Below are 13,276 nucleotides of genomic sequence, written 5' to 3' on the forward strand. Positions count from 1 at the left end.
GAAGATATACAAATGGCCAACAGAGACAAGAAAAGGTACTCAACACACCACTAAACATCAGGGAATACAAATCAAAACCACAATGAGATATCTGTAATAATGGCTATCATCAAAAAAGAGAGATAATAAAGAGTTGGTGGGTATGTGGAGAAAGGGAACTCTTGTCACTGTGGGTAGAAAAGCAAAGCCAATGGTATAACCATTGATACAGCCACAGAGATTCCTCAAAAAATTAAACACAGAACTACCATATGTTCTAGCAATCCCACTCCAGGTATATATCCAAAGGGAATAAAAACAGGGTCTTAACAAGGTATATGCACTCCCGTGTTCATTGTAGCATTACTCACAATAGCAAAAATATGGAAACAACCTAATTGTCCATCAACAGATGAATAAATTCAGTGTGGTAGAGCTACATAAAGTGGAGTATCACTCAGCCATAAAATCATAAAATAATGAAATCCTGCCATTTGTGACAACACAGATGGATCTTGAGGGTTTTATGCTAAGTGAAATGAGCTGATCAAAGAAAGACAAATACTGCCTGGTAACGCATGTGGAATCTTAAACAAAAGTGTCAAACTCATTGAAACAGAAAGTTGGAAAGTAGTTAGCAGAGACTGGTGGGTGGGAGAAATAGGAAAAGTTGGTAAAATGGTACAAACTTCCAGCTCTATGACAAGTAAGATCTGAGGCTCTAATATAAAACATGGTGACTATAGTTGAAAATACTTTATTGTATAAATGAAATTTCTGAAGAGAGTAGAACTTAAAAATTCTCATAAAAAATATGTGAAGTGATAGATGTGTTAACTAACTATAGATGGGGGAATCTTTTTACAATGTAAATATTTGTCAAATCACCATGATGTACACTTTAAATATCTTACAGTTTTATATGGCAATTATACCTCAAGAAAGCTAATTTAAAGAAAGATCAGATAAATCCTAATGTAAGAGTTAAAGCTCTTCTGGATTATTTTCTACCAAAATTTATATACCCAAACAAGAGCTATCACTTGCTGAGGCAATGAAAAGTGGAGAGAACAGCTCAAATTCAAAACCTGTAATCCCAGAAACTTACAAAATATGAAATTTTGGTCAGGACAGTTAGCAAAAGTGAAACTGAATATATTTGAAACCTTGAGATTTACACAAGTGAAGGAAAAAAGAAACGGCAAGGTTGGCCATACAACCTTATCTTAGTCCATGGCACTATAATTTACCAATATAATTATGGCAATAGTATGTCCACATCTAGAATATGGCTGAAAAACAAAACCATAGCTTGTGGGACTATAGGAGAGAATCATGAGTCTACCAAGCCAATTAAAGGAGAAATCTAAAAATCTACAGAGGAGAAATGGCATTCTTATAGAAGGGAGAAGTGATTTTTCTTATATGGAGAGACACGACATAGTCTGCCTGGTGACAGCTGTTCATGACTCCTCCGTAACATCCACAGGAAAGGAAGACAGGAGGACTGGACATGGGATAACCAAGCCCACTTGAATACTAGAGTATAATTAAATACAAGAAAGGAGTTGATTGATCTCATCAGTATCTGGCAAACTTCAATATCCTCCAGAAAACTCGAAAATGGTATAAGAAAGTGGGCTTCTATTTGAGTAATTGTGACTTATACAATACAGTTAGATGTTATTATAGCCTTAATGCACAGAGTAAAAGGACTTACTAGCAACTTCTGTCAGCAGTAGCTAGAAGTCAGTAACTGGGAATTCTGGTGAATGTGGTGGTGGTCTTGCACCTGGTCCTTCTGGGGCATTTCTAAAAGAGCTCCCTACAAAGATCTACTTTGTTGACTATCAAGTAAAATAAAAGAACACATTCTAGAAGAAATAATACCCACAGGACTAAGCAAATGCCACCAGAAAGTGTAGGGTCTGCTCTTCCAGGAGAAAGCCCAGTGAAAAATGGTATATGTATAACAGGTGTTCTATTTCCCTGCACAGAGGGGCCTACTATACTATAAGTGCCTGCCTATCATGCTGTAACAAAATATTAGAATGCTTTAGTGAGACATGTACAGAATTTCAAATAAATACATCAAGTGCAAAAAGAGTTGTTGATATTTACTTAAATGCTAGTGTTTCAATATTTACTTACATAACAAATCGCTGGCCACAGGAGTTAGTTTCTGCAAAATTCCCCCAGTTGATAATGTGTCAACACCCCACTTACATCAACAGACAGATCATCCAGGAAGAAAACCAGTAAGGAAACATGGGCCTTAAATGACACATTAGTCCAGACAGGTTTAACTGATATTTATAGAGCATTCCATTTGAAAGCAGAATATACCATCTTCTCAACTGCACAAGGAATATTCTCCAGGATAGATCATATGCTGAGCAACAAAAGAAGCTCAGTAAATTTAAGAAACTTAAAATTATTATCAAGCATATTTTCTGACCACAATGCTATGAGATTAGAAATCAACTACAAGGGACATCCCTGGTGGCCCAGTGGTTTGGAATCCACCTACCTATGCAGAGAACATAGGCTCAACTCCAGGTCCAGAAGGATTCCACATGCTAGGGGCAACTAAGCCTATGTGTCACAACTACCAACCCTGGGCTCTAGAGCCCGTGAGGCACAACTATTGAAGCCTTCGTGCTCTAGAGCCTGTGTGCCACAACTACTGAAGCCCGTGCACCCTAGAGCCCATGCTTTGCAACAAAAGAAGTGGCCACAATGAGAAGTTCATGCACCAAAACTAGAGAGTAGCTCCCACTTGCCACAACTAGAGAAAGCCCATGCATAGCCATGAAGATCCAGCCCTGCCAAAAAAAAAAAACAAAAAAAACAAAAACCAAGATCAACTCCAAGAAGAAAACTGTAAAAAACACATGGAGACTAAACTAAATGGGTGCTAAGCAACTCATGGATCACTGAAGAAATCAAAATCAAAACATTTTAGAGCTAAATGACAACAAAACCCCAATCCAAAATCTATGGGACACAGCAAAAACAGTTCCAAGAGAGAAGTTTGCAGTAATACAATCTTACCTCAGGAAACAAGAAAAGTCCAAACTAAACAACCCAACTAGACCTAAAGCAACTAAAGAAGAACAGATGAAACTCAAAGTTAGTAGGACAGAAATCAAAAACATCAGAGCAGAAATAAATGGAGATGAGGATAACAAAAGAAAAGACTGATGAAACTAAAAGCTGGTTCTTTCAAAAGACAAACTTGGTAAGAGGCTGGATGGTTAGAGTTAGTCACTCAGCTGTGTCCGACTTTTTGTGACCCTATGGGCTGTAGTCCACCAGGCTCCTCTGTCCATGGAATTCTCCAGGCAAGAATACTGGAATATGTTGTCATTCCCTTCACCAGGGCATCTTCCCAACTCAGGAACTGAACTCGGGTCTTCTGCATCACAGGCAGACTCTATAGTCTGAGACACCAAGGACTCAGACAGTAAAGAGACAACTACAAGCAACTGTATGCAAATAAAATGGATAACCTAGAAAAGAAGACAGATTTTTAGAAAAGTAGAACCTTCCAAGACCAAACCAGGAAGAAACAGAAAATATGAACAGACCAACTATGTTACTGAAATTGAAACTGTGATTAAAAATATTTCAACAAATTAAAGTCCAGGACCAGATGGCTTCATAGGTGAATTCTAGCAAATATTTAAAGAAGAGTTAATACCTGTGCTTCTGAAACTCTTCCATAAAACTACAGAAGAAGGAACACTCTCAAATTCATTCTATAAGGCCATCATAACCCCAGACAAAGATAACACACACAAAAAGAGAAAATTACAGGCCAATATCTCTGATGAATATAGATGCAAAAATTGTCTACAAAATACCAGCAAACCACATCCGATGACACATTAAAAATATCAAACACCATGATCAGGTGGGATTTAACCTAGGGATACAAGGATTCTTCAACATATGTTAATCAATGTGATACACCACACTAAAAAGCTGAAGAATAAAAAAAACTATATATGACCATCTCAATAGTTGCATAAAAAAGCTTTTGACAATATTCAACCCTCATTTATGATAAGAAATTGATCAGAGAGTGAACACAGAGGGAACCTACCTCAAGATAATAAAGGCCATATACGACAAATCCACAGCAAGTATCAATCTCAACAGTGAAAAACTGAGAGCATTTCCTCTAAGATCAAGAAGAAAAGAATGTTCACCCTCATCACTTCTAGTCAATATACTTTTGTAAATTCTAGCCATGCAATCAAAGAAGAAAAAGAAAACAGAAGAAATCCAAACTGGAAAAGATGACATACTATGCATAAAAAACCCTAAAGAGGCTATCAGAAAACTACTAGAGCTCATCAATGAATCAATTACATTGTAAGTTACAAAGTTAATACACATAAATCTCTTGCATTTCTATACACATAAAACAGAAAAACAGAGAAATTAAGGAAACTAATGTATTTACCATCATATCAAAAAGAATAAAATACCTATGAATAAATTGACCTAAGGAGACAAAAGACCTGCACTCTCAAAACTATGAGGTAATGATGAAAGAAATCAAAGATGACACAAATAGATACACAGATATACCATAACCTTGGATTGGAAGAACTTATATTGTTAAAATGACCAAACAACCCAAAGGAGTTTACACATCCAATGCAATCCCTGTCAAGTTATCAATGGCATTTTTCACTGAACTAGAAAAAATTTTTCAGTTTGTATGGAAACACAAAACATCCTGAAGCCAACATAATCCTGAGAAATGAAAATGGAACCGGGGGAGTCAGGCTACCTGACTTCAGATTGCACTACAAAGCTTTAGTCATCAAACTATGGTAATTGCCCCAAAACAGAAATACAGGTCAATGGACTAGGACAGAAAGCCCAGAAATAAGCCTTGCACCTGCAAACAATTAATCTACAACAAAGGAGGCAGGGATATACCAAGGAGAAAAGACAGTCTCTTCAATAAGTGATGCTGGGAAAACCAGACAGTTACATGGAAAAAAAAATGAAGTTAGAATATTCTTTTAATAACTTACACGAAAGTAAACTTAAAATGGATTAAAGACCTAAATATAAGACCAGATACTATAAAACTTTTAAAGAAAACATACACAGAAAACTCTTTGACATAAACCACAGCAAAGTCTTTTTGGATTCAACTCCTAGAGTAATGAAAATAAAAACAAAAATAAGACCTAATTAAACTTAAAAGACTTTGCACAGCAAAGGAAACCATAAACAAAATGAAAGACAACCCACAGAATGGGAGAAAATATTTGGAAACAATGTTACTAACAAGGGGTTAACCTCCAAAATGTATAAACAGTTCATGCAGTTTAACATCAAAAAATAAATAAATAAATGGGTCAATACACAGAAATCTCTTGCAGAGAATTTCAATCAGAAGACAGGAAGAGACATTTCTCAAAAGAGGACATACAGATGGCCAAACAGCAAGTGAAACGATGCTCAACATCACTATAACTACAATGAGGTATCACTTCACATCAGTCAGAACAATGATAGTCATCATCAGTCTACAAACAGTTAAGTGCTGGACAGGGTGTGAAGAAAAGGAAACCCTCCTTCATTGTTGATGGGAATGTAAATTGGTACAACCACTATGGAGAACAGTATGGAGGTTCTCTAAAAAACTAAAAATAGAACTACCATATGATCCAGCAATCCTATTCTTAGGCATATATCTGGAGAAAATCATAATTCAAAGATATAGGCACTCCAATGTTTGCAGTGCAGGTCTATTTACAATAGCCAAGACATAAAAGCTACCTAAATGTCCATCAACAAAGGAACAGAGAAAGAAGTGGGGTGTGTGTGTGTGTGTGTGTGTATTGGAATATTACTTGACCATAAAAAAGAATGAAATAATGCCACTTATAACAACCACCATGATAGGTATTATCATACTAAGTGAAAAATGTCAGAGGAAGACAAATATATATCTCTTACACGTGGAATCTAAAAAAATGATACATATGAACTTATTTACAAAACAGAAACAGACTTCAAAATCAAATTTATGGTTACCAAAGGGGAAAGGTGTATATATATAGGGTGGCTGCGTGGGCGCAGGAGGGCCTAGAGGAGCTATCCCCCATTGAAGGTCAGGAAGGGCGGCGGTGAGGAGATACCCTTCATCAAAGGTAAGGAGCAGCGGCTGTGCTTTGCTGGAGCAGCTGTGAAGAGATACCCCACACCCAAGGTAAGAGAAACCCAAGTAAGATGGTAGGTGTTGCAAGAGGGCATCAGAGGGCAGACACACTGAAACCATACTCACAGAAAACTAGTCAATCTAATCACTCTAGGACCACAGCCTTGTCTAACTCAATGAAACTAAGCCATGCCCACAGGGCAACGCAAGATGGGCGGGTCATGGTGGAGAGGTCTGACAGATTGCGGTCCACTGAAGAAGGGGATGGGAAACCACTTCAGTATTCTTGCCTTGAGAACCCCATGAACAGTATGAAAAGGCAAAATGATAGGATACCAAAAGAGGAACTCCCCAGGTCAGTAGGTGCCCAACATGCTACTGGAGATCATGGATAAATAACTCCAGAAAGAATGAAGGGATGGAGCCAAAGCAAAACAAATATCCAGTTGTGGTGGTGATAGAAGCAAGGTCCGATGCTATAAAGAGCAATATTGCATAGGAACCTGGAATGTCAGGTCCATGAATCAAGGCAAATTGGAAGTGGTCAAAAAAGAGATGGCAAGAATGAACCTCCACATTCTAGGAATCAGTGAACTAAAATGGACTGGAATGGGTGAATTTAACTCAGATGACCATTATATCTACTACTGCGGGCAGGAATCCCTCAGAAGAAATGGAGTAGCCATCATGGTCAACAAAAGAGTCCAAAATGCAGTACTTGGATGGACTCTCAAAATAACAGAATGATCTCTGTTCATTTCCAAGGCAAACCATTCAATATCACAGTAATCCAAGTCTATGCCCCAACCAGTAACGGTGAAGAAGCTGAAGTTGAATGGTTCTATGAACACCTACAAGACCTTTTAGAACTTACACCCAAAGAGATTTCCTTTTCATTATAGGGGATGGGAATGCAAAAGAAGGAAGTCAAGAAACACCTGGAGTAACAGGCAAATTTGGCCTTGGAATGAGGAATGAAGCAGGGCAAAGACTAATCGAGTTTTGCCAAGAAAATGCACTGGTCATAGCAAACACCCTCTTCCAACAACACAAGAGAAGACTCTACACATGGACATCACCACATGGTCAACACCGAAATCAGACTGATTATATTCTTTGCAGCCAAAGATGGAGAAGCTCTATACAGTCAACAAAAACAAGACCAGCAGCTGACTGCGGCTCAGATCATGAACTCCTTATTACCAAATTCAGACTCAAATTGGAGAAAGTAGGGAAAACTGCTAGACCATTCAGGTATGACCTAAATCAAATCCCTTATGATTATACAGAGGAAGTGAGAAATAGATTTAAGGGCCTAGATCTGATAGGTAGAGTGCCTGATGAACTATGGAATGAGGTTTGTGACATTGTACAGGAGACAGGAATCAAGACCATCCCCATGGAAAAGAAATGCAAACAAGCAAAATGGCTATCTGGCGAGGCCTTACAAATAGCTGACAAGAAGAGAGGCGAAAAGCAAAGGAGAAAAGGAAACATATAAGCATCTGAATGCAGAGTTCCAAAGAATAGCAAGAAGAGATAACAAAGCCTTCTTCAGCAATCAATGCAAAGAAATAGAGGAAAACAACAGAATGGGAAAGACTAGAGATCTCTTCAAGAAATTAGAGATACCAAGAGAACATTTCATGCAAAGATGGGCTCGATAAAGGACAGAAATGGTAGGGACCTAACGGAAGCAGAAGATATTAAGAAGACGTGGCAAGATACACAGAAGAACTGTATAAAAAAGAGCTTCATGATCAAGATAATCACGATGGAGTGAGCACTTACCTAGAGCCAGACATCTTGGAATGTGAAGTCAACTGGGCCTTAGAAAGCATCACTGTGAACAAAGCTAGTGGAGGTGATGGAATTCCAGTTGAGCTATTTCAAATCCTGAAAGATGATGCTGTGAAAGTGCTGCACTCAATATGCCAGCAAATTTGGAAAACTCAGCAGTGGCCACAGGACTGGAAAAGGTCAGTTTTCATTCCAATCCCAAAGAAAGGCAATGCCAAAGAATGCTCAAACTACCACACAATTGCACTCATCTCACATGCTAGGAAAGGAATGCTCAAAATTCTCCAAGCCAGGCTTCAGAAATACATGAACCGTGAACCTCCTGATGTTCAAGCTGGTTTTAGAAAAGGCAGAAGAACCAGAGATCAAATTGCCAACATCCACTGGATCATCAAAAAAGCAAGAGAGTTTCAGAAAAACATCTATTTCTGCTTTATTGACTATGCCAAAGCCTTTGACTGTGTGGATCACAATAAACTGTGGAAAATTCTGAAAGAGATGGGAATACCAGACCACCTGACCTGCCTCTTGAGAAATCTATATGCAGGTCAGGAAGCAACAGTTAGAACTGGACATGGAACAACAGACTGGTTCCAAATAGGAAAAGGAGTACGTCAAGGCTGTATATTGTCAACCTGCTTATTTAACTTCTATGCAGAGTACATCATGAGAAACACTGGGCTGGAAGAAATACAAGCTGGAATCAAGATTGCCGGGAGAAATATCAATAACCTCAGATATGCAAATGACACCACCCTTATGGCAGAAAGTGAAGAGGAACTAAAAAGCCTCTTGATGAAAGTAAAAGTGGAGTGTTAAAAAGTTGGCTTAAAGCTCAACATTCAGAAAACGAAGATCATGGCATCTGGTCCCATCACTTCATAGGAAATATATGGGGAAACAGTGGAAACAGTGTCAGACTTTATTTTTGGGGGCTCCAAAATCACTGCAGATGGTGACTGCAGCCATGAAATTAAAAAACACTTACTCCTTGGAAGGAAAGTTATGACCAACCTAGATAGCATATTCAAAAGCAGAAGTATTACTTTGCCGACTCTGGTCCGTCTAGTCAAGGCTATAGTTTTTCCAGTAGTCACGTATGGATATGAGAGTTGGACTGTGAAGAAGGCTGAACACCGAAGAACTGATGCTTTTGAACTGTGGTGTTGGAGAAGACTCTTGCGAGTCCCTTGGACTGCAAGGAGATCCAACCAGTCCATTCTGAAGGAGATCAGTCCTGGGTGTTCTCTGGAAGGAATGATGCTAAAGCTGAAATTCCAGTACTTTGGCCACCTCATGCGAAGAGTTGACTCATTGGAAGAGACTCTGATGCTGGGAGGGATTGGGGACAGCAGGAGAAGGAGACGATAGATCATGAGATGGCTGGATGGCATCACTGACTCGATGGACATGAGTCTGAGTGAACTCTGCGAGTTGGTGATGGACAGGGATACCTGGAGTGCTGCGATTCATGGGGTCACAAAGAGTTGGACACAACTGAGTGACTGAACTGAACTGATATATATATATATATATATATATATATATATATATATATATATACACACACACACATATATAAAATAGATAACAAGGACCTACTATGTAGCACAGGGAACTATATACTCATTATTCTGTAATAATCTAAGTAGTAAAAGAATCAGGAAAAGAATGGATGTATGTATATGCATAACTGAATCACTTTGCTGTATACCTGAAAGTAACACGGTATTGTAAATCAACTATAGTCCAATATAAAATAAAAATTAACTTAAAATAAATACACAATAAAACACTGAATAAACATTTTTAAACACTAAAAAAATAAAATTCCTCACCTAGATAGTTTCACTGGAAAAGTCTACCAAATTTTTAAAGAATTAACTAACATCAATTCTAAACAATCTCTTCTAGAAAACAGAAGGAAACTTCTGCATTCATTTTATGAAGGCAGTTTACCCTGACACCAGTATACAAAATGAAAAATAAAAGCCAATATTCTTTATGAATAAGGATGCAAAAATCCTGAAACAGATTATTAGAAAATTAAAATCCAGTCACATATTTAAAGACATGCACACCATGGCCAAGTGGGATTTATTCTAGTGATGCAAGGCGGTTCAGTAACTCCTGAAGTTAATCATTGCAATCAACCAAGCTAAAGAAGAAACAGCATTTGACAAAATTCAACACCTCTTTATGATAAAAAATACTCAGAAAAATAGAAATAGAAGAGAATGTCCTCAAGTATAGAAAGAGCATCTACAAAAAAGTACAGTTAACATAATGCTTCTCCCCTGAGAGATAACAAAGAAAGATGACATCTACTCTCATCACTCATTCAATATAGTGCCAGCCAGTGCTAAAAATTTTAGCCAGTACAATAAAGCAAAAAAGTAAATAAAAAGTGTACCTAGATGGGACCTCCCTGGTGGTCCAGCGGCTAAGACTCTGCGTGCCCACTGCAGGAGGCCTGGCATTTGATCCCTGGTCACAGAATTAGATCCCACATGCCACAAGTAAAGACCCCATGTACCACAACTAAAGCTAAATAAATAAATAAAGATTTTTTAAAAAGTGTGTATATAAGAAACCAAGAAATGAAACTGTTCCTATTTGCAGAAGACATGACTATGTATGGAAAAACAAAGAAACCAACTCCTACAAACTCCTACAGCTACTAAGTGGATTCAGCAAGGTCATGAGATACAAGATAAATTTTTTTTTTTTTAAAGTCAATGCACTAGCAATGAGTAGGTGGACAATGAAATTAAAACTTAAATTCCATTTACAACCACTCAAAAAACTGAAATACTTCGATGTAAATCTAACAAAACATGTACAGGATTTGTATGCTGAAGAATATAAAACACTGATGAAAATATTCAAAGATGATTTAAACAGAATTGACTTGAACGATACAGGGGTTAAACCACATAAATTTAGTCAGCTCTCTGTATCCACAGTTCTGTATCTGTGGATATCTCTATCTATGGAATCAACCAACCATAGACTGTGTAAACAGCAGGTTTTACTACTGAAAAATATCCAAATATAGATGGACTCACACATTCAAACCTGTGTTATTCAAGGGGAAATTGTAAATGAAGAGTCATACCATGTTCATGGACTATAAGACTCAATATAGTGATCATGTCAATCTTCCCCAAATTGATATTCAGATTTAATTTAATTCCTATCAAATTCCCCAAAGACTATTTGTAGATAGAGTTAAGATTATTCTAAACTTTATATGGAAAGGCAAAGGAATTAAAATAAAACAATCTTAAAGACTATATAGCTACAATAATCAAAACTGTGTGGTACTCCTGAAGGGATAGACACATAAGTCAACAGACAAAACAGAGATCCCAGGAATATAGGCACAGATGTGCTCAGCTTTGTTTAAAACGTGTTTTAAACAAAGTAGCAAAAGCAACTGGGTGTAAGAGAAAAAACCTTTCAACATATAGTTGCAACTAGACCAACTGGACATAGAAAAGCAAAACAGAAACTGACCTAAGTCTCATAACCTATAAACAAAAATGAACTGAAGAGGAAATCTCTTAAGGGGAAAAAAAAAGAAATTCTTTGGGTTCTAGGCAAAGACGTCCTAGAACTTGTACTAAAGTTATGGTCCATAGAAACAGAAATTGCTAAGTTAGACTTCACAGAAATTGAAAACATTTGCTTTGGAAAAGACCCCATTAAGAGGATAAAAAACAACCTATAGACTAGGAAAAAATATTTGTAAACCACACACCTGACAAAGAACTAGAATACATAAAGAACTCTCAAAATCCTATAATAAATTAACAAAAACACCCAATTAGAAAATTGACAAATTGTCGTAACTTGAGGTCAAATTGTTCAATGCCATATCCCATGGTTTTATGACTATGGTAAAGTGTCTGCCTACAATGCGGGATACCCGGGTTCGATCCCTGGGTCGGGAAGTTCCCCTGGAGAAGGAAATGGCAACCCACTCCAGTATTCTTGCCGGGAAAACCCCATGGATGGAGGAGCCCAGTAGGCTACAGTCCACAGGGTGGCAAAGAGTTGGACACAACTGAACGACTTCACTTCACTTCACTTTACTTCTTCATTTTATATATAAATGAGAAGGAGTATTGAAATATTCAAATATAACTACGGATTCATCTTTCTCCTCTCAGTTTTTCCAGTTTTGCTACATGTATTGTAGTTGAAGTTTTATTTAGGTTCACACACTTCTACGGTATTACATCCCCTAGATGAATTTAGCCTATCATCACCATGATTTCTACCCTAACATGCTCTCGATTGGTGTCTGTCTCTATATCTTTCTCCATCCTTTTGCTTTTAAACCATATGTGTCTTCATATTTAAATTATGTTTCTTGTAGACAACATAGTTGCATCATGCTTTTTGATGCAGTTTTTTTTATGTTGTCTGGGTCTAGCTTTTTTATCCAGCCTGAAAATCTCTCTTTTAAATGTAGTACTTATACCACTTACATGTAACATAACTATCCATATGGTTGGGTTTAAATCTATTATCTTTCTACTGCTTCATCTCAAAATAATACTCTTCTCTATGTTAACCTGGAGAAGGAAATGGTGACCCTAGTATTCTTGCCTGGAGAATTCCATGAACAGAGGAGCTTGCTGGGCTGCAGTCAACGGGGTCACAAAGAGTCAACATGACTGAGCAATTAAAGCTTTCGCTTTCACTATGTTAATCATTCCTTCAATTTCCAAAACTTACTTCTAGTTTCTTCTTATATATTTCAGCTTGTTCTTCCTGGTATAATTCCTGTCGCACTTGTTCTAAATCTTCACGTTGCTGCAGCACTTCTTCCAACCTCTGAGTCAGCTATTTTAAAAAAACACACATAAAAATGTATAGGAATCAAATTCTATGACAAATATTTAAGAATTTCTCCAGTGTTAAAACAATTATTTTAGTACCATATTTTGAAGCTGTAGTCTTTTTTCTTCACTTTCTTGAACTTTTGCCATTCGATCTTCTTCTCTTTGTTGCTGCAACTTGGCAAACTCTATTATTTTTCTATTTTCTTCTTCCATCTCCTCCCGTTTCTTTTTTCTCCAGAGAGCCTGCTCTTTCTGAAACTCTTCTATATACCTTCGAGTTGTATTCATTTTCTCTAACCTTTGCTGTCTTTCCCTAAAAAGTAATAGTGAGTGCAGTTCTATCGTAACAGAAATAATAAAAAAATTAAAAAACATGAGTGTCATTTCCTTTAGCTGTCTACCAAGGAAACTGAACAGAAAACAAGTTCTCCTGATGTACGTTAAGGAAAAAAGG

General features: G+C 37.3%; 1 protein-coding gene across 1 annotated transcript in view; it reads right to left on the bottom strand.

The window, feature by feature from the left end:
• The window catches only part of MNS1 (meiosis specific nuclear structural 1), an 88,970-nt gene that overhangs the window by 20,953 nt on the left and 54,741 nt on the right, over positions 1–13,276 (bottom strand). Inside the window, 2 exon segments of the mRNA XM_068992543.1 lie at positions 12,716–12,823; positions 12,919–13,135. Of these exon segments, the coding sequence (XP_068848644.1) occupies positions 12,716–12,823; positions 12,919–13,135 (325 nt within the window).

Source organism: Capricornis sumatraensis, chromosome 2 (genome assembly GCF_032405125.1).
Source record: "Capricornis sumatraensis isolate serow.1 chromosome 2, serow.2, whole genome shotgun sequence".
Taxonomy (NCBI): Eukaryota; Metazoa; Chordata; class Mammalia; order Artiodactyla; family Bovidae; genus Capricornis; species Capricornis sumatraensis.